Raw genomic sequence first — 25,682 nt, forward strand, 5'->3', positions numbered from 1 at the left:
GTTCCTCTTGTGTTAGTTTCCCCAAGTTTCACTCCAGGGCGGGAGAGCCCCTAACGTTCGCTCTTTTTCCTGTCATCCTTTTTCTTCCTCCTTATATCTTCTTTCCTGTAAAACTCAAATATCTGTTATCACATATATCACTATCAATTACCCATACATCACATCATCAAAAATCAACTGTTCACCCATAAAAGCCAATGCAAGGAAATTTTAAGTCAAATAAACCTTTGCCTTGCAGTATTTTTTAATGCCACTAGATGTCCTCAGCATATCGTCCTCCTTACTTCACTTGTCAAGTCCTGTTCTTATCCTTGCAATGTCTTTTTAAATCCACTAGATGTCCCCGATGTTCTATTCGTCTTATTCTATTGTTTTGATTCTATTGCTTACGTTTGTTGCTGTATCAACCGTATTCCAGGAGATAGTCAAAACAAAACAGGAGGAATTCAAAACAATGAAACCACTTTTGCAAAACAAAGAAATGCAGATCTCCAGCCCTCTCCACAGGCATTCCAAGGTCTCCACAGGAAAAGGAAACTGAGCATTTCAAAGCAAATTCCAAAACGATTAATTTGTAATCCAAGGAGTTTTAGATTTGTAAAGTTAGAGTTATGCTCTCATATTTCCATAACAAGCTCGGCAGGTCTTCTCCAAAGCTTCTTCTCACACAAACAAACAAATGGGCGGAGAAAGCCTCCCCCCTCTTCCTCTTCCCAGAGGGGGAAAACTCACCCCTCCTTCTTCTTCCCTCTGGCAGAAGCTTAATCAGGCAGTCAATTAATCAATCAATGCCAGACACACACAGCAGAACGACACTCACTTAGTTCTTCCAAGGTCCTTCCCTGCTTGGGGCCTTCGGCTTAGTTTCAACATGAATCCTCACCAACACTGACACTGATGGCTGGGTTCCCTTGGAGAGAAAAAAGCCCCTGGCTGGACCCTTCCTCTCTGAAACTGTACACCATCTGTAGGATTGAATCTCTCCTGATCACAGATCCTCGGATCTCCTCAGACCCACGGATTTTGGGGAGGAAATAGCATGCTTTCCCAAGAGCTTTCAAGAGCTCAGAAAAGCACAGCCATTCAGTTGCCTCTGCCCCCCCCAATATCCCTGTTATTGCCCCCCCCCCCATATCCCCAGAGTCAGTTTTGCGGTGACTCCTTGCAGTACTGGCAATGCATCTGCATTGAAGGCTACAAGATGGATCATTATTCACCACAGTTGGCCAGGCAAGTGCTCATTACACAGGCCTACAAAACTGAAGGTCAGAAAAGTTTTTCCCAAACTTTATGGTGGTTTGATATGAATTTGGGGTGCCGATTCCAAAAAATGGCATCCGTTTTGCCCTCTCACGTCTAGTTTTGGAGATATAGTATAGCCTCATTAGTGAATGCTTCAAGCAGCTTCCTCATGAGGAAGCCATGGTGTAGGCTTCCTCATGAGGAAGCTGCTTGAACCATTCACTAAAGAGGCTATGCTGTGTCTCCAAAACTAGACGTGAAAGGGCAAAATGGATGTCATTTTTGGAATCAGCACCCCAAATATATCCAGGAATTGATGTAATGTTTAAGGAAGCACAGTGTGTGTTGGCCTGTGTTACAGGACTGAATGTATCATGGTTGTCCTTTGTGCTCACCAGTTCTGTTCCAATATAACATTTTGTACTTTTGCATTCAGTTTAAAGGTAATCCAGTAGAAATGTTTCTTGGGAGTTAGCTATCTACGTAACTTTTCCAAGATGGATCTGTGGGCATATTTCTGTTGAATCCAGTTCATGGACTTGTTTCTGGAAAAGTCATGAGCACAGACAGTTCCACTCTCACTTGTTCGTGGGAAAGTGCTTCTAAAACCTGTAACATTGAGAACCAGATGGTACATTGATTATTTTCAGCTTGTGCAACCTGAGGATGGGGACAGGATCTTTAGAGGATCTTTATGGGGTCACTCCCCTCCCCGCCAATATTCTCAATCCTTACTCATCTTTTTTTATAAAATCTGCCAGGGAAGGACTGGCCATGTACTTGGGGAGAGTGTTAAATTTGTCTCTTGCAGAGAGTGTGCTGCCATTGTACTGTAAATTGGCAGTGGTATACCCTGTGCTGAATGAACCACAGCAGCAGCTCCCCCAAACCCTTGGTCACAGTGCCCTTCTTCCACAGTGCTCTGTTGCAGTAGACTCATGCCAGTATTCCCCCAAGATCTTGCAAGAATATCACAATCTCAGCCCAGCCAAGATGGTGGCGCCCAGGAGAGCTGGGAAGAAGAAGCCACCAGGGACATCCTATGGCACCCCTGTGAATTTGCTGCAGCGTTTCAGGTGTTTGGGAACCACTGCCCTGCTGTAAATTACCAGCCAGTCTCCAACCTTCATTATTTTGGGCAAGGTGCTTGAGCATGTGGTGGCAACTTAACTCCAGAGATTCTTGGCTACAGCAGATTATTGTGACTTGTTTTAGTCTTTCAATCTGGAATTGGAACTGAAACTGTTTTGGTCACTCTAATGCAGGGGTGCCCAAACCCTGGCCCTGGGGCCACTTGCGGCCCTCGAGGCCTCTCAGTGTGACCCTCAGGGAGCCCCCAGTCTCCAATGAGCCCCTGGCCCTCCTGAGATTTGTTGGAGCCCACTCTGGCCTGACGCAACTGATCTCAGCGTGAGGGCGACTGACCTCTCATGTGAGCTATGGGATGAGGGCTACCTCTACTGCTTGCTGTTTCATGTCTGTGATGCAGCAGCGGCAGCAAAGGAAAGGCCAGCCTTGCTTTGTGCAAGGCCTTTTATAGGCCTTGAGCTATCACAAGACCTTCATTCATTCATATAAGTTCATCTTTAATATATTCATTTATGTAAACTTATGTAAATTTATTCAAATTTTAAATGTAAATTAATTCTTTTCCCCCCTGGCCCCCGACACAGTGTCAGAGAGCTAATGTGGCCCTCCTGCCAAAAAACTTTGGACACCCCTGCTCTAGTGAATGATCTGTGCTGGACAGGGGGAGTGCCTCTGTGGATTTCTGCTGGACCACTTAGTAGTGTTTGATACCACTGATCATAAGTTCTGGCCTACCTGCTGCCATGGGTGTTGGGGGAACTGCTTTGCAATAACTCCAGAGAGCAGGTTTCAGAAAGTGATGCTAGATAACTCCTGTGCTATGCCAGGGGCTTTGGTTTGTTGTGTCCTTCAGGGTTCCATTCTGTCCCCTGTGCTGTACATCTACATGAAAATGCTAGCAGAGATCATTTGGAGGTTTGGTGTCTGGTGTCATCATTACCATGGAGAATCCACCCAGTTGTACATCTCTTTGCTGTCCCCTACTGGAGAAGCTGTGAAAATCTTGAATTCGTGAAAGGCTGGATGTGGGCGAGCAAACTGATCTTAAATCCCGGCAACCAAAGGCTCTCTTGTCGGAGGCCTGTTGATTCAGGAGTGGTGTGTTTGCTTGTTCTGGATGCAGCTGTGCTCCCCTTGAGAGATCAGGTCCATAGTTTGGGAGTATTCCTGGACCCAGCCTTGCTCCTATAACCCAGATGTTTTTGCCCAGCTTCAGCCAATATGCCAGCTGTGCCTATTTCTGTCTCTGTCAGACCTGACAGATCTCTGTCAGACCTCTGACTTTGGTTATCTCTTGTAACTTGAATTACTGCAACATACTTTAGATGGAACTGCACTTGGAGATCCTTCAGAAGCTTCAGCTGGTGCAGAACGTGACTGCAAATGTTTTAACAGGGGCAAGATACATTGATTGTGTCCCACCTTTTGTTGTTCCAGCTTGTTTTTAGTTTTTATTGTATCTTATTGTGTTTTGCTATGGTTGTGAGCTACCTTGGATTACAAACAAAGGCGAGATATAAATATTTTTAACTAAATAAGATGATGCCCTTTGGTACCTGGATTCCAAGGTGAATAGCAGTACTTCTACCTAGGGTTGCAACTTTAGGTTTCCTTTCACTGACAGAGCTTCTGTATAGAACAGAAATTCAACAAATGGGACTTTTCCATCACTGCACTAATGCAGGGCAAAGATTTGCCACCCAGCTGATCCAGGCACAGAAGCCCTACCAGAGGAAACCTAACACATTTCCCGCAACACGTTCCTTGAATGCTCTGTAGCCAGGGATAGAGGGAAGCCCTGGTGTGCTCAGGAGTAGGTAATCAACAATCTTACTGTACATTCAGCTCCACCACTCCCCAAAAAGGCTCAGCACCTGTCCCACACCCATTGTGTTCCTTAGTGCTTCTATTTGCTTCTTTCCCAGGATGGAATCCACAGAAAAGTGTGAAGCTATCATCACCCACTTCAATGGCAAATATATCAAAACACCCCCAGGGGTCCCAGGTGAGGAGTGAAGTACATATGTACATACGTGCGTGTATGTATGTGTGTAGGGGTAAAAGCACGGCAGCTGAAACCAAGGCTATAGCAGTATGTATCGACTATGTGGGTGTAGTGAGCTATAAGGTGGGATGAAAATCTGTTACAGTTGCTCAGCAATCACATGGAGTACTTAACACAGAGATCAGAAAAAGACTAGCAGTACACAAGCCTAAATTTCTGACAGTAAAGTGAAGACTACTTTTGGCAGGGTCTCTCTATAGGTGCAAATAAGAGTGTTACTCTTATCTCTGTGGGGAATGTGCTTGCCATTGGCCATTAGAGTGGCTACCAGTATAATACTGGACCTGCCAATCAGGTCTGTAGTGGGACTGTACCCATTTGGGGCTTTTGGGTTGATCTGAAAGTGATTGATAGTCCACCGAATCCACTTAGCTAACTGCAAAGGTTTAATTATCTTTTGAAACGAGTGAAACACCTGGAACAGGGATGAAACTGGGATGGTTTCTAGGTGTGTTGGATTGAAGTGAAGTTATCCATCTTCCCTTGAATAAGAAGAGGAATTTAGATTGAGTTGCCAAGGCTGTAAGCTTAATGAGGAAGTGGGGAGAGACACAACTTTGCTTGCCTGCTCAGGTCCTTCATATATTCAGGACCAACATGATTAATATAGCAGACTAGTGTCAGCATTAAGGCTTAACAGGGGACTTAACAGTATCACTACCTCCAAAGTGGTAATTGAGTGAGAGTGTGTACACAATGTGTGTATGTGTGAGCATGTCAAGCAAATTGCAAAAAGGTGACCTTTAAGTTGGGGTTTAAGTGCATTATAGAGCTGTGGGATTGAAGTCAACATCCTGGAATAGCCCAGATCTGCAGCAACAGAGTCTCCAGGTTAACGTCATCTTTTCTCCCTTTGCAGCACCCCCAGACCCATTGCTTTGCAAATTTGCTGATGGTGGCCAGAAGAAGCGCCAGAATCAGGGCAAATATGTGCAGAATGGACGAGCCTGGTCACGGGAAAGTGATGCGGTAAGGATGAGGGCAGTATGCGTCAATAATCAGAGCACAGCCCTTTGGCCATGTATACTGGCCCATCAGAATCTTGATAAACCTCTTGTCAGTGGCATTGCTAGGAGGGTGCAGGGGGTGCGGGTTGCACCGGGTGACTCACAAAGGGGGGTGATGCACACTGGGGGGATGACACGCTAAAATCTCAGTTTTAGAAGCAACTCCGTCATGCCATACACCGTTGTATGCGGAATTTCCAGCGGAATGCAATGCAAAAAACCAGAGTGAAATATCTCCTCCAAAAGTTAAGTCCAAAAAACAGGAAACCAAAAAATGCGTGGAGCCCTATGGAAAGTGAAACAGCCATATCGCACGTTTACTCGTGAGTAGGCGAACTTGCCTTAGTGCAGTGACAGCGAACCTTTTAGAGACTGAGTGCCCAAACTGCAACCCAAAACCCACTTATTTATCACAAAGTGCCAACACAGCAATTTAACCTGAATACTGAGGTTTTAGTTTAGAAAAAACTCATACATTAACATCTTTTACCTGCTATTACTTGTAACCTGTAATGAACTTTTCCTCTAGAAATTTATCTAATCCCTTCTTAAAGGCATCTAGGCAAGTTGTCATAACTGCTTCCTGTGGCAAAGAGTTCCACAGACTAATTACATGCTGGGTAAAGAAATATTGGCAGGGAGGGGGTGGCTGCAAGACCTTGCCACTGCTTATTTTCTCAAACAAGAAGGTTTTGTTTTAAAAAAGCCCCACCCACAGAAGTGGGCTCCAAGGCTGCAATACCAGCCGCCCTTTCTTGGGAGTAAGCCTCATCCACTGTAATGGGGCTTACTTCTGAGTAGACAAGCACAGGAGCAGGCTCCAAGGCTGCAATGCCAGCCACCCTTTCCTGGGAGCAAGCCTTATCCACTGTAATGGGGCTTACTTCTGAGTAGACACGCACAGGAGCGGGCTCCAAGGCTGCAATCCTAGCCACGCTTTCCTAGGAGCAAGCCCCATTGACTATAATGGGACTGACTCCCAAGTAGACATGCATAGGATTGGGCTCTTAAACTAGGAGCAAACCCCCGCCCTTTTGACTAGGTCTGCAATCCTACCCTCACTTTCCTGGGAGTAAGCCCCACTGACTAAAATGGATTGACTCCTGAGTAGACATGCATAGGATTGGGCTCTCAGGCCACATTTCTAGCCTGGGGAGCAAACTCCAAACAGCCAGCCAGTGCAGGGCTGGCTCCCCAAAGCCAACAGCAACAGCAGCAGCTTCGCTGTGCCCACCCGCATGCCGCACTCTCTCGCGGCATGTGAGCTGCCCACCTTACCCCAGACAGAAGGGAGGAAGTGCTCACATTGGGCTGCTGGGCAGAGGGCCTTTCAGCCTTCCTTCTCCCTGGGTGGCCCAGCTAGATGGGAGCACCGTCTTGGGAGCCACCGTCTTGGGAGCACCGTCAGCCCCGCCTGATCTCCCTCTTCCCCCTGCTGTCTGTTCCTTTCCTCCCTTGGCCTTGCCCCTCCCTCCTTTGCCGCAGTTGTTGGCGCCTCCCGGGGTGGCGATCCTAGAGGCTCCTGCCTGGCCGCTGGGGCGATGGCGTGCGTGCCCACAGAGACGGTTCTGCATGCCCTCTCTGGCACATGTGCCATAGGTTAGCCACCACTGCCTTAGTGCATCGGAAAGGGCAGGCTGAGAGGAATCCAATAACATCAGAATGGTCCTGATCCAATGAATGCAGCCCCCAAAAACACCTGAGAAAGAGGTCCCTCCCTCCCAGCTGCAAGTCCGTTGAGCCCTATGGAAAGCGAAACTAAGCATCATGGTCGCGTTTACTCACGAGTAGGCAGATGTGCCTTGGCTTGTGATCAGGCCAGGCAAAGGGGAATGTGAGGACACTGGAATGGTCCCCATCCAATGGAACTGGAGCGCAACAAATGCTCCAGAAGGCAGCCTCCACCTCCCACCAAAAAGGACTGAAAATGAGACTTGAACTGGTAAGGGGAATGTTTTGTGTTTTGCACTTGTAATGCCAGGTGGTTCTTTATCTTGATATGCTTGAAATAGAAGACCTTTAAACTGGGCACTGGGGAGGCCTGAAAATCTCACTGATTCTTTTTTTTTGGGGGGGGGTGTTATTGAAGGCAGGCTACAGAGAAAATTCACTTGGTGGAACAGGACTGGCTTCCCTTATTTAATTATTTCTTTTATTTTAATTTAATTATTTATAATTATTTATTTTAATTTGCTTGATGATGTCACTTCTGGCCATGACATCACTTCCAATGGGTCCTGGACAGATTGTCATTCTAAAAAGTGGGTCCCGGTGCTAAAAGTTTGAAAACAAGTTTTCAAAATCACTAAAATCAGAGTTTGGAGGAATAATACCATCATGTTATATATCAGTCATTGCGTAATTTCATGTAGAATGCAGTGAAACAAACCACATTGAAATATCTGTGTTCTATCAAAAGGTACAGCCAAAAAACCAGTGAGGGTGGGGCGATGGTACATCACCAACCCCACCACCTGGGGTGTTGCCCCGCCCACTGCATGGGGTGACACGCAGGCCTCCCACACCGGGTGACACGAATCCTAGTGACGCCACTGCTCTTGTTCTAGTTTTTTTGCTGTTTGTGTGGAACTGTAAAACAGGGTGATTATCATGCACTGGGGGGTGGGGAGATACATCCATATACATTGTTGGTACACTGCATTTAGCTTGGTGGTTCACAGGCTGTACGTAGGCCTAGGTTAGAGCTAGAAGACTCTCTTTAGGAATTTGGCTGCCTTCACAGGTCTTCTGACCAAGCTGGTCAGTCTTTCTACTAGTGAGATTTAGGCTTGCAACATATCCATAGAAAGGTACAGAAGCGTTTCCTGATTTGTTGACATGCTAGTCATGATCTTGGTGGGTCAGGAGAATGGAAGAAGTTGTAATTCCACGTGTGAACTAGACCTTAATCTATCCTTAATCTTGATTTTTCCATGCAGGGTGGGATGACCTTGACCTATGACCCGACAACAGCACTACAAAACGGGTATGTCCCTGTGCCTTCATATCCTAAAGCAAGAATATTTTAGCAGGTGGATCAGTCACGCAGAGCTGTCCCTAGAAGGGTGCAGTTCTGGGGCAATTCAACCAGAGCAGCTCCCCCCATTATGGCCATATATTGGTCATGAAAATGCAAGGCCCAGGGCAGTTGCCCCAGTTGCCATACTCAAGGAACAGCTATGCCAGTCAGGGCCTTGAAAGGGGCCTATCAGAATAATATATGTAAGCATAGGGGGAGGGCTGTACCTTCAAGCCCCTCTAAGTCTTGTTCAGCACTAATATTTTCTTCCCACCCACACTCTCCACCTTTGCAGGTTCTACACAACACCTTACAGCCTGGCTCCTAACAGGATGATTGCCCAGACTGCACTCTCCCCTTATCTCCCATCCCCTGTTTCCTCCTACCAGGTACCTGTTGCATGCACCCAATATTGATGAAGGGAACCTGGGACCTGTGCTACTATGGGAGATGGGATCAGAAAAACAGTTCACTGGGGAATGGGTGGTAGCATTGTGGATGTACTGCCTTCTTTCATACAGATGAATGGATGTATTTGTGTCTAGCTCATAGACTTCCATATACGTATTGCTTTGGAAACAGAGACTGTGATGGTGCCCCATTGTGGCTAAGGTCTGCCCCAGTCAGATCTAAAACAAGGGATAGAGGTCCAGTGGTTGGATCAAAGAGGCACACATGTGGGTGCGTGAGCTCAGCTTAGAGAAGAGCACTTGGGAGGAGAGGTCATTGCAAGTTGGAGATGGATTTAGTTCTCCTCACCTGCACACCCCTTTTGCACTTAAAATAGGGACCTCTACCAACCCCCTCCCAGCTCTGTGCATGATTGGGAGAGCCTTGAGTTTAAACAAATCGGCCTATTGCTGTCGTGTCTGATTCAAACTTCACCGTAGCCACCAATGAATCCTGTGGCCTCAGATAAGTCACTGTATCTCAGTCATAGTCCCTCTCTAATCAATTTTATGGAGATACTAAAAAGGTCTTCCTTTTAGGGCTGTTGTAAGAGCTATTGAAATATTATATGTGAAATACACTATATACATGCTTGAAATAATTGCTGCATTCTTCCTAGGTTCACAGCCCATCATGGATGCACCATCAGTCGTACCTCATGCAGCCCACGGTGAGAGTCTCTTCTCCCAACTGTTCACCTAAAATTCTTGTCCAAGCTCATCTTCACAAGTGATGCCAAGTTCTTTCCTTTTTGGAATATCTCATGTGAAAGCAGGATAGAAAGCAAGAAAGCCCATTTTAAATCAAACGTGCCTGTACTTTTTACTTGCCAAATGTAGGAAATGTAAGCAGTGATTTAAGCATCATTTGGGAAGTGGCCTGTTGTAAACTTAGGGGGATTTTGGGGTGCTCAGAGTTCTTGGTTCTTGAACCCTAAAGTCCTCAAGGCCCCCCTGTCCAGTAGTACTGCCGCCACCCTGTATGTGCCAGTGCCTCAGTCCAGGGCCACTGAGACCCTCTAGGCTTAATTCTATCCCTTGCAGGCACTGAGCTCTTTCTCCAATTAAAGCCTCAGTCCTCAAGTTACTAGACCTCAGTGAGCAGTTGGTAGCTTGCTGAACGGCTAGGCAGGATTCTGAACCTTTGTCCCCAACAGACAGTGAAACAACTTGGTAAAAGATTTAGTTTATTAAGTACATAAGGTTACATAAAGCAGCAAATGCTAGAGGCATAAACATCTAGGAAACATATCAGCAATAAAATAATAAAGCCAGCTGGCTATCTCTATTAATCCCTATCTCTCATCTGGATCAGTTACTCTTGTAGATCTCTTTCCAGGCTACTTGTGAGACCAGATGCCCATGGTGGACAATGGAGCTCACAGCGTGCAGGATGTTGCACCCAAAAACTCTGCCAAGAAGAACCGGACACTCCCCTTGGGCACTCATTATTATACTTCTCATGCTAATAGTACTGAGGTGACTTCATCCTTATTTAGGCTGTCCAATCAGAAACTTTTGAGGACAGAACCTTCTCGGAGTGGGTCTGGTTGCTAGCCCTCCTAGTTCTTACCCCTCCCAACTGGAGAACCATAGCTGCATTCCATTCCGCTTGATCAGGTGCCCCTCAGTCTACTGAGGTGTTAAACATTCCAGTGGATTGTAATTCTTGTTGTCTGTCCTTTCTGGCCAGCAAAGGAGAGACAACAATCTTTTTGTCTGTTTACTCACACTCTTGCAGCTAGGAACTGCTAGCCACTTCTCCGTTACTGACTTAGTTTGGTTCAGGCTCCACATGTTAACGTAGGCCTGAACTGTACATATTCATGACATGGCCTAAGCCTTGCTGCTCTTGTCCCTCTTGGTTTGGGATGCTAGACTACTTCTCCTCCCCACCGCAGATTCTTCACAGTATGAAGAAGTCAGGGGAAGCAAACCTCACTTCTGCCTTGCATTGCCACTTCCTGCTTGTTGTACCTCATGTGCAGGCTTCTTCTGTCTTCACAGCCTGTGCAGCCTGCAGCCCTGTGAGAGAAGGTCTCATTTGGTACTAGACAGCTCTGCCCTGAGCTGATGCTCTACCATCACAGCCATTCCTGCATTGCCCCGTTCCTTTCCTCACAGTTCACTCTGACCTCTCTCTCTGTTCTCTCTCTGTCTTGTTACTTCGTTGTTGCTAAGCAGGGGACTGTGCTGACACCGACCATGGACCATGCAATTTCCATCCAGCCCACCTCCATGATGGGGCCCCTAACTCAGCAGCTGGGCCACCTGTCCCTCAGCAGTGCTGGCACGGTAACGACTTTCTTTCTTCCCATTCCCCTTCTCTGTAGCTCTCGTACCCGTGTCTCCCACACCCCTTCTGATGTCTCCTCTCTTTCCATTCTCTTAGTATATGCCAGCAGCAGCAGCTATGCAAGGAGCCTACATCCCCCAGTACACACCTGTGCCTTCCTCTAGCGTTGCAGTTGAGGTAAGAACTGCGTGGTATTTGCACCACAGTTGGAGATGCTTATCTGATGGCAGTGGTATCAGTCTCAAAGGTGCACTGAAGGTATTTATTGTTGAGTCTAGTGCAACATTTCCCAACCAGTGGTATTCGTACCACCAGTGGTACTCAAGGTGGTGAAGGATAGTACATGCCCCAGATCCCCGTCGCCTGCTAGTGAGACCAGCAGTGTAATGAAACAAGCAGCAGTAGGAGGCTTGACTCAGCAGGCAGAGTTCTAGCATGCACTTCTTGTTCACTCCAAAAAGCCCTCCCATTCGCCCTGGGCCTCTTCCCAGTGCTTGCCACATTGCATCTGACATCCCAATCCAGAAATAACTGGCAATTACATCATCACCAGTTGCTTCCGGTGGTACTTCCAATAGGTGAACTATGTGAAGTGATACAACGGAGGACAAACGCTGGTCTAGTGCATCGCAAAGATAGTATTGAAGATTTCTTTGTTTAATTTGTGCCCTTGAAGTAGAATCACTTCAAGGGCACAAATGTGTTAGGCTCAACACCATAGATCTTCAGCGCACCACTGAGGTTCCCTCTCTCACTGCCTCTGCATCGGGGGCCCTCCCTTCCTCCTTTCCACCCTTTACTAATATATACCTCACCACCACCACTGCATTGTGAAGTATCTGTTTCTGCAGGGATTTTTTTTTTATTTTGTGTTGGTATTTTGTAGAGTGTGCTTCAAGCCAACCAGAATGGGCAAGTAGGGCACAGATGGGGATGTCCAGGTCCAGAGTCCTAGTTAATGTTTAAGGAGCACTACCCAGCCATACACAATGAGGAGAGACAATGAGTGCACGCATGGTGCCTGGATCCTACTGCTGCTATTCTTGTAAATTTTGGGGCCTTCATGAAATTCCCTTCCTGACCACCGCTCTCAGCTTTAGAAAATATAAAGTACATAAAAATATATCTGCTTGTCTAGGCCTTGCTTTGCAACTGATTTTTAGCAAGGACCTCAAAGGCTAGAGGTCCAGTGACTGAAGCTGTGCCCACTGCCTCATTCAGAAAAGGGCTCTTTAACACTCACCTCCCCAGTGTGAGCAGCCGCAGAGGCTGTAGCAGGGTTTTCATCTTCCATTCCTTAAGCTGTTCACTCCTGTGTGTGAGCAAAGACACAAGCAAACGGGAGTAAGCAGCTGACTTCCATTGTAAGGGAAGGTCTTTGTAAGGAGTTAGTATTCACCCAATGGGAGAGAGAGCGTTAAAGAGCCCCTGATTTGAGTCTCAGATTGTATCGGAGAAAGAGCAGCTGACCAACATAATACAGTCAGTCTGCATCTTACACGAGGGTTACCTTCTATGGTTGCTGCATAAAGCCAAAATTGCTTATATAGTTAAAATTCCTTTAATCCTTCAATACGCACTGTCTGTTTAAGAACTAAGAGCACAGTATGAAAGTCATGCAGGAACAGAGGGAACAGCAACTTTATTCTCTCATTTCAGGCTCACTCCTGGACATAAACAGAGGAAGTTGAATGGCAGGGTCTTTTTTGGGAAGGGCATGGTATATACAGGTTGTGCCTCATTATCCACTGATTTGATTCACCACTGATACACAGTCCAACTTTAAATGCCTTATAACAAGGGAGAAAGAAGAAATCCCATTTCCTACCTTCATGCTCTTACCTGCACTGGTTGCAAGCTTCTCAGGGTTAAAGATAGCTTTAAAGACCCACTTCCTCAGTGGATTAAAAAAAAATCAGTGGCTACCAAATCAGTGAAAAAACAGCTTTAAAGACTCACTTCCAGGTTTCTTGCTCCTCCACTGTCACCCCAGAATACATCAGTATAGACGCTATACTGCATTCAGCTATAATTTCATTCTATTAGATTCCATTAGTCACCCCATCTAGTGGCTGAATGAGGTATAGCGTCTATACCGATGCATTCTGGGGTCACAGTGGAGGAGCAAGAAACCTGGAAGTGGGTCTTTAAAGCTATTTTTTCACTGATTTGGTACCCACTGATTTTTTTAATCCACTGAGGGTTCCGGTATGGAACGAACCCTCAGTGCATAACAAGGCATGATCTATACTTGAATTGTGTGCAAGATGCAGGCTGACTGTACTGTGTGAGGGAAAGTGCTCTTGGTCTCAGCCATGTGCTGTGAATTAACTGGGAGGCCCATGGAAACCAGACTGAGTCAGTAGGCTGCCAGTTACCTCTCTAGTGGGGGAATTGTAGGAGTAGGTGCTTTTGACACCCTTTATTTGGAGGAAGCCCTAGTTTAACTAGAACCCTGTACCAACTTGACCTTGCTCAGTTTGCTGGGTCTGAAAGGTTTGGGGAAGAAAAAAATCTGGGTATTTTGTCACAGGAAAACAGTGGCCAGCAGAGCCACGTGACAGTGGAGTCCCCATCGGATCATGCTGCCTACTCGTATCAGTACAACAAGTAACAACAGGTAAGGCAGTGGGAATGATGCCTTGCAGGGAACGAGCCTCCTCTCTTCCATTGGGTGTATCGGCTTCTGTCAAACTTTAGGTGACTGGATCGGGTTGGAATATGGTGCCGTGGCTGGTGCCAGAGGGTGGCTGCTTGGGCTGGGGCCTGCAGACACAGGAGCGGGTGCAACTAAACATTGGGGAGAAGAATATTTAGCTCTCCAAAGCATCCATTCTGACCACCGCCATACTTGGCTGCACTCTCAGGCCAACCTCAAAGTGGGGAAGGGACAGGCAATTGAAAGGGGAAACAATGAGGGCTGACAAGATGGCTGGCATCTTTCAAAAACTAGGATCTGGCCCTGTCTGTCGCTGTTTCTTCTCCATCCTCATGTAGTGTGATTACTCAAATGGAGAGCAGGTTAGAATTTGAGTTCTGGAAATAAGGGGCCATTCTTGCAGGGAATCCCCACTCTGACTAGATTGTGTCATGGTGTGGAGTGACTGGGGATACTCTCTCCAGTCATGCCTGATGGAGGAACTGGATCCAAGGTGCATTTCCTTCTTTTTTTGTGGGGTAGCTGGATGGTTGGGAGTGGGCACTCCTGGATCTAGAAGTCAGATGAAGCACAATGGGATCCAACCCAGTGCCATAAGTACACTTTTGGACCTGTTCTCAGAACGTTGTTAGATGAAGTGTGGGCAGTGGTTAGTTTACCAAAAAAGGGTTACTGATGATTGCTGCTTCATTTCTGGTTGGAAGCCCTGCACCTTCTTCTTAATTCAATAAGCAGCAAAAAATAGTGTGGCCCCTTAAAAACAGATTTCATATGGCACAAGCTTTGGTTGGTGGTACAGGGAAAAAGTTGTGAACACTGTAAACATGCAGGCAGTTAAGGATATCACTTCTGACATCTGGTAAAATGAACACTAGTTCATTCAAGCTTATACCACAATAAATCAGTTCATGGCTAAAGTGCCACCAGACTCTTTCTTGCATTTACTGAAACAGCTTACCTTGGCTTCCCATCTGAAATGAATTCTATGGGCAATTCTGCATTTTGCAAGTTCTGTAGCAAGCATAGGTGTTGCAGTTTGGTATTTCTCACAGCAAACACGTGAAAAGTGGATGTATATGAACATAAATGTGTGTATACAAGCGTTCAAAGACGTGAACATTATTTATTATCTCTGCCTTGTCCTGGTTTGCTGTGTAATACACCAGGTTTGCTTGCAGAAATTGTAATGTGTAGAGCTGCGCAAAAGTCTAAGGGAAGAGTCTGGACTCCAGACACTGGAGTTGTGGAGAGGAAAAAGCTTTTTTGTCTATGTTTATATCTACTTTTATTGGTATAGAATTTGTTCCTTCAAAGCAGGTCTGGGGTTAGAGATGGGAAAGGGTGGTACTAGAGTGGCAAGGGGGAGGAGAGGGTTTTGGGTTGGTCCCGGCAAAGTGATTTCTCTGCTGCACCACTGCTTACAACAGACGCGTCAGCAGCGGCCTGTACCAAATGAGCCCCACCACCCTGCTTGAAATGGCCTCCGTTTTTCATCCTTCTAGCGCCATCGAGCGGCTCAGCTTTGAGCAATCACTTCGAGGGAGACAAGTTCTTTAAAAAAAAATTGTGCTGCGTTTAGAAGATGGAACCATTTTTTTGTTTATTTTTTGTTTTGGTTTTTTTGTTTTTTCTTTTTGCAAAGAAAAAGGTTGTTTTGTTTTGTTTTTTAAAAAGAAAATAACCACAATAGACTTTTGACACCAAGGAACCAAAGGAGGTTAGAGTGGGGGCAGAAAAGATATATACCCCCAACCCTTAGATGTACAGACGGACTAAGGACTATTTTAATATGAGGAAAACATTTTTTGTGCGTGCGCGTGTGTGTGTTTGCGTGTTTATTTTCTTGTTAACAACAAAGTCAAACAATTTGGATGCCACAAAATGCCCTAGAGAAGAACAATATTTTTTTTCTCTCTCTCTTTTGGAAAGATGGCTCTGCACCTCTGGGAGGAAATGTTTTGCTCCTTGAACTTGTTTTCTTTTCTTTTATCACTTAAAAGATTTTTTTTAAAGGACAAATATGCAAAAGTGTTTGAATATTTTTTGTTGTTTTATAAGAAAAAAAAATGCTCTGAGAAAGCCCCACCTCGCAGCTGTAGGATAAAAATCAATGCAGACTTCTTTTTCCTTCTTCTTCCTTGGAATGGGAGTTGGGGAGGGGATTTTGCTTTGAAAGGATTATTTTATTATTTCAAGAGGGTAATTTTTTTTTCTAAAAAAGACAAATTTACAAAAAAACAAAAAAAGGAAATCTACAAAAAAAATCTACAAAAAAGGAAATCTACAAAAAAAAAAGGTTGAACTTTTGACAGCAGCAAGAAGGGGTTCAGACAAACCCTATCAGACTGGAGGGAGAGGATGAAGCTGGTGGCTTTTGACAAACTGAAATTTTTTTGGCATAAACTCTGCCCCAGCCAAGAGAGAGAGAAACCGTTTGCTCCAGACCTCGATTTCTGCCCTCCGCCCTGCCTCATGGGACTGGCTCTTGCTGGATGTTTTGGACTCTGATTTGAGCTTCTGTACGGACCCTTCTTTGCTTCCACATGGATCTTCCCCTTGCTCACCCTGCCCTGGATCAGGGGAACAATAAACTGATTGAGGAATCTGCCGCCAGTGATGTGTTGTCGCTTCCGGACTCTCGGACACTGAAAGGACACTTTGCCAGCAGCAGCAGCAGCAGCGCTTCGCCCCCTCCCCCGGGACACACACACACACAGTGCCTTCTGCCACCTGCGGTTTGGACTGTGCTGACGTATGCCCCTCTTCAACTCCTGCATGCCTGTCAAACCCAGGTGCACAGTGCGTCTCTTGACAAACCAGTTGGGGGCAGGCGTTGACACTTCCAACTGGCGGGGATTGGGGGAGGTCTGTTCCGGTTGCTTTAAAAAACAAACCAGGGAGCATCTAGCACCTTGCAGGGGATGGCTGAGCTTCCCTCCATTCCCACTCCACCCCACCCACCCCAAATGGAGATCCTAGTTACTATGCACGTTCCCTCTTGCCCCTTCCCTCCCAGCTCTTGGTTGCTGGCTCCCCAGACTCACAATAGCAGGAGACTATGTGCAATAATCCGGCCCTTCCTACAGCGTGTTTCCCTGGAGAGCCTCTTGAAGGTACCAAGTGCTTTACACACCTTTGCATGTTTTCCTTCCTGTTTTCCCCCTCCGCACCTCATGCCCCAGTTGCTTTCCCTAACCAGATGGTGCTAAAAGTCTTATCCTCTCTTCCACCACAAAGTTACCCTCACCCGGCTGGCATGAAACTGTCCCTTCTACCATGTTTTCAAATGGTTTTCCCCCCCTACAGGTTGTTATCATGATGAAACAAAAACCCACTCCTATACTTTTGAGGAAATAGCTCTTATGCAGCTGACAATCAGGGAGGACTAATTACAGAGGCCATACGGGTGTCATGTGATGGCGGAAGAGAAAGTTTGTATTTCTGTGTGTTTGTGTGAGCGTGTGGACCACGCATGTGCTTGGAAGCAGGTAAAGGAGAGTTTGTGCTAGGATGACATTTGAAGAAGAGATCCCTGTTTAATTGTGTTTGTACATTTCTCAGGACACTTCTTTTTTAAAGGCTTTTTAGTACTGTCCTGACTGAGTGGGATCTAAGAGAAGTATTTGAGGTTGTAGGAAGGTTAGAGTTAATCACACCCAGCTATCCACCGCACAGCTCCACAGTTAGAACTTATTTGTAGCTCCTGTTGCTGATGCTGCCCTTGATTGGTCATAGCTCAAGACAATACAGAGAAGGGGACTTTGAGGTTTTCCTGATACTTCCCCATTAAAACCTCAGCTGCCAGCATGGGTGGTGGTGAGATCTGGGTGTAAGCTATATGTATCCCCACCTTACATCATTCTATCTGCTGCATCTACTTCTGGCATGCTCGTTAGGTACCCCTTTCTCCCAGCCTGGAGCTTAATGGGGACTGAATTGAATTAGCTGGATTGCTTCCCTCATGGTGCTGAGCTACCCTCAAGTGCCTTCATTTAGGCACAGTCACTCACCTTCAGTTTGACCACCTTTTCTACATAGGCTGAGTCCAAAAGCTTAGCTTATATTTGCAGTACCAGGCTTAATTAGCGGGACAGAAAGTTTGGAGAAAGAGTACATTTTTGTCCTAATCAGTCAATAGAATCCCTTTGGGAGTCCCCCAGCTGAATGCAGCCATGCCAGACAAATGGAGCATTGCACTGATAGAGATGTGACAGAGAGCAACTTCCCTGGTTTAAACCATTGGCCTGTCACTCAACTGGTAACTTTCAAATGGGCACAGGAAATGAGATGTGTATGTTTCACTTGTTTTTTCTAACTCTATGATGGGTTTACAGCTCACAGTGCTACTTATCTGCCCATGGTGCTGTCATAAAAACATCCCTATAATGCCAGCACACCAGTATTTAAAAGAAGAGTTCTGATGTACCTGTTAGAGCATCCAACGTTTGCCAGGCACAGTTACCTAAACTGAAGCTGTAAAAGGATTCAGGATTGATTTGTAGATTCTAACTATGCTCAGGGGATGGGCAGTAATCAACAGAGTGTCTTTGGAGTGCGCGTACATCAGGGTTCCTTAGTGGGAGTGGTTTTTTGACCACAGTGTTCTGCACTGTATCAAAAGTTGCTCCCAAAGGTTTCAGGAGTTCCTTCCCAGGCGATGTGGAGGATGTCTGAGAAGCCATTCTGGATGGTAACCATAGGAGCCCACTCCACGACGATGTTTCTTAGGCAAGCTCCAGTGAAATGAGGGGGAGCTGTGCAAGCCCTCTTCTGCCACACCCATTCAGTGTCATAGGGATTCTGCAGAAGACCCTCATAGTGTGCTGTGCCCGTACCTGCTAGCCCAAAATCACCTGGGTGGTTATTTTAGACAGTTGGTAGTAAGTTGCTGGTTAATGACACCTACATTTTGAAAAGCAAACTGGGTATTAGTGAAAACCATAATATAGTACTATACCACAGTTCCTTTTTCAATGTCACTTTGAATTCCTTGGAAACTAGAATTGCATAAAAATGAGGTGGGGTATCTTACTTTTTGTCAATTTTTCATGTTTTTAATCAGCTTCCCCTCTCCCTTTTATATAAAAGTTTTCCATTGTTTTTAATGGATGAATTCAGATTCAGTTAACAGAGCTGGAAATCTACCAAACTGGTCAACATTTGATGTTGATGGCCAATGATTTGAAATATTTTTTGGCCTTGTGTGGGTCTGGCATCTAAGTGTTATATACATGCCTAGAGAAAAGCCAGCAGCCCAGTTATTTAAAAAAACAACAACAAAAAACCCAGAAAAATTGGCTCACTCAAAAACCTGGTGCAACTGTTACTATGTGACAAGGGATGGTGTAGAAAGAATGCTTACCCACGGTTAGCACTAACTCTAGGTTGTTGCCTTAATCATGGTTAAGATCTCAAATGTATAGTGAAACCACGATTTAGCTTGCCATACTAAGCCCTGTCCACAATGGCATGTATATCATGCAAGCTATGGGATATGTGAGCGGTCTGAACTATGATTTTCTTGGTTTAATGTCATGCTTAACAATGGTTGATACAAACAATGGTTTGCAGAGTCACTTTGAACTGGTTTCACATTCTGGTTTGTGACCGACTTGGAACCATGGATTAGACACACAGACATACAGTCATACTCAACAGTGGTTGTGGCTGCATGGGGCTGTCATTCCATTTCCTAGGTTACCCAATTTAGCTGATGACTCTGTTCTGGCTTATTTCTATAATTCCTGGCAAGATAAAAATAAAGCAATAAATCTGTGGCACAATCCAGCAAGAGTAGACTATTGCCCATTTACCAGGGAGTCAACACCTAGACTTTAGTGAGCCTTGCTTTCAAGGGAATATGAATAGGACCATATTTAGGGAATACTGTGACGCATGATAAGATAGGCAAAGATTGCAAAGGCAATCCGTGCATGGATACAGCATTTTAGGCACGTATGTGATGTAGGTCCAGATACAACTCCAGCTGTATAGCTCAATATTTATCTTGGCCCCATTGAACTGGCTATATGCCTCTCTCTGAGTATATGCAATATGTATTTGGATCTGAGGATGCCAGTTGCAACACGTAACCAGTTGCCTACAACTAGAGCAGGACTGGGACCAGAGTCAGATATTGCTGTATGGTTTCAGAGCAACTTCATACTGATCTGTCATCTGCTGTAAATGCTCTTTTGCTTACAAACCTGGGACTGGGGTCTTTAGCGCCCCCCCCCATTTGGGCAGGAATGTGTTGCAAGAGCCATCTCTCCCCTCCCCCCTTTCTGATCTGTGACCTGTACCCATAGGCTACCTAAAATTAAGTTGTTTTCAGATGATTTTTAGAACATTTGACCCTTGTTTATGCCTGAATTGGGAAGCTGCTGCCTGTATTTATTGGTTTTCCTAATCTACACATTTACAGTGAGGAAACAATGTGTGAACTGAACCCAGCTTACTTTTGTTTTGTACTTTCTGAATTTTTCACTAACCTAAAAGACCTCCATTCGCTGTAAAGCCAAAAAATTAAAGGGCTTTGGCCCCATGTTAGAGACCGCACTCTAGGTGCTGAAAAATCTCTGCATTTAACCAAGGTGAATAGGATGTGTAAAAATGTGCAGCAAAGTATGAACAGAAGGCTCTTGGCCCTACAACCAGCTCATAGTCCCAGAAACACCTCTTATGCAGAAGCCCCCATAGGGTCCCATGTGGCTACACTATATGTGAAGTATCCTAAGATGTTGCCCTGGGTTTTGGGATCAAGGCAACTGGCTTAAATGTGGCTTGTGAGTGCCCAATTATCTTTCAGGTTTCTGACTTAGAGCTTGTGCCAAATCTTTTACTTCCACAGTGGCTGTGAGGTCTTTCCCATTCCACACACATATGGTGCTTGCTCCCTGGTCAGTCTTCCACCAGTGGGACTGGAGGTGGCCTGACATTTGGCAGAGGCAGAGTGGGAATAAGTGCATGATTGGGCCCTTTTGCAGGCGCATGCATCAAGCTAGTAGTTGCTGTGTTAGGAGTTGGCCAGGCAGTCTGACAATGAAAGGCAGGATACATGCATGGCTGACTCCATTGGTGCAGGACAAGGGAGCAGGTCCTATGACTTTTATTCCAATGGCCCTGGTTCTGGCTTGCATTATTTCTTTTTCACTTGCTAATGATAAATAAGGTTTCCCAGGGAGCTCATGGCACCACCCAGCATTGCCCACTCTCATAAAGTGCACTTCCTACATAAGCAGGCAGAATCTCAGAAGTGAGATTCAGCAGCCCAGTAAGGGAGTAGGAGAAAAGGCCACGTGTAACCATGGCAAGGGAGCATAGATTGCAGGACTGAGAGAAGGTAGAGAAACAGAAAGGAAGCAGAGGGTGGGGGCAGAAAACGAGGATGGGAGTAGGGGTGAGATGTTGGTGAAAATTAGATTATAAATAAGGTTGCCTGCTAGGACTGTGTGTGCGTGTGTGAATGCAAGAGGGAGAGTTCTGTGTGCACAGACATGAGATTGTTTGTTTGCTGTGGGCATGGCTATAGACCACCACACACTTCATTGCTGCAAAGCTTCCTTGTTCTTACACACCCCAGCCTCTCCTTACCCCAAACATTCCCTAACCATTTTCCAAGAGGCACACCGAAGTCTAAGCAGGCATGAGATTTTGGTCCATTGATTCCCCTTTCATCCCATCCTTCCAATTCTGGAATGAAGCATGGTAGGAGACATGCTAGGTTTCCCCGTCATTGTGCTCGATACACTCACCAGGCTTCAGGGACTAGTGGTGGGTTTGACTAGCACTGCTCAGCTCCCAAGGTGCTGGCTCAGAACTGGAAGGAAGGCTCCAGGTGTCCTCAGTGTGGCAGCTTGGCTCTCAACCCAAGCCCCAGGTTCCCACTGGGACACTACAGAGGTTGTGCCTAGAGCTTCCAGCTACACCCACACCGGGCAGGGAGGTCATCTGCATGGAGCATCTACTGCAGCATGCTTGAAGGAGGGAGGGAGCCTTCATGTCTCTCGTGGGACCCAAACAGAGAGCTGGGGACTCAGAGCATGCACCTCTGAGCTGCTAGATTTTTTTAATCTTGTGCCTTGATTTCCCCTATCCTGTTCTGCCAGTGGGAGGAACCAGTCCCTGCACTTTAAACTTCCAGTTTAGTTAAAGCCTTTTCCCATCTGCTCCCCCCAGTTTGCAACAAAGGGATCCCACAGCTGTGTTCTGATCTGCACCACCAAGGCCCTCTGCCCTCTGCACAAAGCTATCCCCTTCTCTCCTGCATTACGCTTTGCCCCATCCAGCCATCCACCACACTGGAGGAGGAAGCAGCTGGCTGCCTCCAAGACTTGGCAGACTGTAGACAAGCCTCAAATCCTTAGTCCCTCTCAAATGCTGGTATTTTTAAAAGTGAGCTCCGTCATCCTAAACTCTTTGCCTACAAATTCCTGCTTGCATTGAAACCCGTCCTCCTTGGAAGTTGTTGGTGCTATTTAAAAATAAATTAAAAACCGGTTCAGAAACTTCCCTTCATTTTTATGCTCACCAGTTCCAGTTTTTTGTCATTCTTAGCTACACATCTACCTCACATGCTCTTGCAGTTCATTTGTATATCCCGAACCGGCAAACTGCACCTTCTCCAAGGGACAAGCTCCCCACCTCATCCTTAGAAAACCCTTTCGGCTCCTCTGTTTTGTTTAAGGGGGAGAGAGAAGGGAAATGTTTGTTTTAACAAATAAATAACCCCTATATTGCTGCTAAGTACAGAAACTTTGTTAAATGTGCCGCATTGTGTGCTCTCCCCCGCCTTGTAAAATGTGTTATGCTGAGTTGTTCATTTGAACTTGAGCAGAAATGGTTTGTCCAGAGGAAGGGCACAGTTTTGTGGCCTAAATATGGGACCCTAATCATGGCAAAAATCCACCAAAAGACAATAAAATAGCTTCCTTTTTTTAACTTTGGACTTGTGCTGCAGTGCCTTTGTGGCAGCACTGCATGCATTGCAGAAGATTTCAACTAGAGCAGAAATTAAGGAATGTCACTTGCCAACATTGTTATTTAAAACCACTGGCAACAGCCACAGCCTTTACATAAAAACAAAAAAACTTGCCAAAGCAAGGCAGTGGCTTATCTTGACCCATCCTGGGAATGCTTGAACTGTCAAGACACACCAACTGCAACTGGCCTTTAGAGCAGGCTGCGATGAAAGGGGAGAGATTTCAGATTCCATACCCTCTTCAGTGGTTTTGTCAACTATGGCGTTCACAAGAGTTTGGTCTCACCAGGAGGGAAACTGCTAGCCTCACATTAAAGAACTCTTCCTAGATCATCGATATCCATTTCTAATTTTAAATTTCTGGGAGTTGCAGCAAACACAGTGGCCTAAATCTGGCCAGCAACGAACTGTTAGCAAAGACGGTAGAGGGAATGCAGTTTTGACGTTTTCATGTCATAGTCATGAAAACTGGGAAGTTTTAAGTAAACACGGGTGGGGATACCTTTAATACCACAATGCTATTAAGACTTCAAGCACCTCAGCCTTGTCTACTAGAGAGGCTACAGAGTCAGACAGGCCATTGGTTTGACCTGTGATGACTGTGCTAAACTGCACAAAGTGGGACTGTAAAGCAGTAGTTTTTGAAACCTGAGAGGACTCTTCTGTCCATAGAGAAAATGATGCTCCTGACAAACGCCACTTCCTCAGGCCCCAGATCTACATGCAACACACCAACCAACCGAGGCAATGTGGTTAGGGAATCTTGAAGAAGCCAACCAGCAAGCAGCTAATAGCCCTATCCGATTCCATCCCAGCAGGACATAGAAGACTGCAGGTGCTGGAGTTATTGCCAGGGACTTGAGCTGCCAGGGACAGCACCAATAGAACTACTGGTAGTTGTTTCTGTTGTGGGGGGAGAAGAAAAGTCAACATTTTGTCTTTCAAATTTCACTTTGCTGGTTACAGAAAAGCAGAAACTAGTTGTCTTAAGTTCTAGCATTTCAGTGGCCAGAAAGTGATGCCATAAAAACATCCCCCTTCTTCAAATACTTTTAACACCAAAACAAAGTTTTTTAAAAAGTTGTTACTATTGCTTTTCCTACACCTTCCTTGCTCCTAACAGGAAGGGCCAGTGTGGAGTAAGCTTAAGCTAAGATCTGCTTTGATCTAATGCAACCAAGGTCCACCCTTCCAAATCTTTTGACAGGTGTGTACCTCGTCTGAACTCTACCCTCTGGAGCAATAGGCCCTTTCTTGATGGTTGCACTGATGCCTTCCTTGCAGTGATTTGCCATTAAAACAGATAGCAATAGGCACCTACCCTAAGCAACATGCATCTCATGCCGATTCATGTTCACAGACTGCTCCATGTTCTCTAATGTGCTTCAACATGCTTACAGTGGAATTCTAAGCATGCTTACTCCAAAGTAAGTCCCACTGAGCCCAATAGGCCTTACTCCCTAGTAAGTTGTGCTTAGGATTACCCTGTTAGTAGCCCTTCTGCATAACATTGGAACATGTTTGCTTCTTTTAATTTCAATCACATGCTTGCCATGGATATAAATGAGTCTTTTATAAACCATGTATCTGGCATTCAAACTCACAGAGGATGGAACACAAGTTTGCCTCTGGCCCCATTTCTGACTCAAGATATTCAGAACTCCACGTTGAAGCTACTGGAACTCTCAAAGGCACCCCTTCTGTGCTTCCATTTGACAAAGACATGGTGAGAGTTCTTTATCTCCATCCGTAGTTCATGCCTCAACTCATTTTACCTGCTGCTTTTATTTATATACTTAGAACTATTTGTACAGGTTTTTTTTAATTGAGAAGTTTCTATAGTTTTGTATCTTCCATGCTACAGCCAGGTCTGTTTCTCTCTCTCTCTCAACCCCGCACACCTTCCCCCTCTGTGGAGCTATGACTGGTCTCATTTTGAACAATTTTTTGTTTTTAAATAAAAAGTTAAAAAAGTTGTGGCCTTGTGCTTCCTGGAGTCACTTTTAGACTGGGTTTTGCAGCTGATGGTCATTCTTGCCATTTTATTATTCCTTAAAGTGGCTTTTATATAGGTTCTAAGAAAGCATCTGTTGGCAGTGAGATTAAGATGTGTAGACAAGCCCCAGTGAATGACAGCCTGTTCAGCACAATTGAACAGTGTGCTAGGAACTAGAAATTTTTCTTTCCCCCTATGTGCTGAGGATCAGCACTATATCTGTGCATTATTACTACCATTGTTTTTTCCTTTCTCGGAAATTTGCTGAGGACCGGCAGCTGATGGCTCGCTAACTACCACTTTGAGTAGAACATACACCCAGAAGTCTCTCCAACAGGCTACAGTTCTATAGCAGACATACACGGGTTCTTTGGACAAGTCACTATAGCATGAATCTATTTAAAAGGTAGAAAATTTCAGAGCCACTACCTTTACAGTTACAGTCCTACTGTCAACTCAAGGGTCACATGGTGAACAACAGTAGAGGACTGGCTTTTGCCTGTGTTCCCTATAAACTGTGTGGCCACACAACCATGCAGCTGAGCCAAGTGTGCTCTGCATAAAGCTCGGCAATCTGGAAGTTGATGATGTCCAACAGGAATGTCCAAACTTTTTGGCAGGAGGGCCACATCATCTCTGAACACTGTGTTGGGGGCCAGAAAAAAAAAAAGAATTTACATTTCAAATTTGTATAAATTTACAAATTTTTGTATAAATGAATATATTAGAGATGGAACTTATATGCATGAATGAAGGTCTTGCAATAGCTCAAGGCCTATAAAAGGCCTTGCACAAAGCAAGGTTAGCCTTTCCTTTGCTGGCACTGCCGTAGATGTGAAACAGATGTGAAACAGCAAGCAGTGGAGGCGGCCCTCGTCCC

At 45.5% G+C, this 25,682-nt stretch overlaps 1 protein-coding gene across 6 annotated transcripts in view; it reads left to right on the top strand.

The window, feature by feature from the left end:
* Positions 1 to 24,782, top strand: part of RBMS2 (RNA binding motif single stranded interacting protein 2) — a 75,580-nt gene extending 50,798 nt beyond the window's left edge. For 4 of the 6 annotated variants that reach the window (XM_066618474.1, XM_066618476.1, XM_066618478.1 and 1 more), the window contains exons 6-14: positions 4,257 to 4,336; positions 5,256 to 5,365; positions 8,343 to 8,389; positions 8,718 to 8,811; positions 9,492 to 9,542; positions 11,053 to 11,166; positions 11,264 to 11,344; positions 13,701 to 13,787; positions 15,329 to 24,782. In XM_066618474.1, the coding sequence (XP_066474571.1) occupies positions 4,257 to 4,336; positions 5,256 to 5,365; positions 8,343 to 8,389; positions 8,718 to 8,811; positions 9,492 to 9,542; positions 11,053 to 11,166; positions 11,264 to 11,344; positions 13,701 to 13,781 (658 nt within the window). In that variant the 3' untranslated portion in view covers positions 13,782 to 13,787; positions 15,329 to 24,782. The remainder of the gene's footprint in view (positions 1 to 4,256; positions 4,337 to 5,255; positions 5,366 to 8,342; positions 8,390 to 8,717; positions 8,812 to 9,491; positions 9,543 to 11,052; positions 11,167 to 11,263; positions 11,345 to 13,700; positions 13,788 to 15,328) is intronic. The other 2 variants (XM_066618475.1, XM_066618477.1) reach the window with 2 other exon arrangements.
* Positions 24,783 to 25,682: the final 900 nt, after the last annotated feature.

The sequence above is a fragment of the Tiliqua scincoides genome, chromosome 2, assembly GCF_035046505.1.
Source record: "Tiliqua scincoides isolate rTilSci1 chromosome 2, rTilSci1.hap2, whole genome shotgun sequence".
Lineage (NCBI taxonomy): Eukaryota > Metazoa > Chordata > Lepidosauria > Squamata > Scincidae > Tiliqua > Tiliqua scincoides.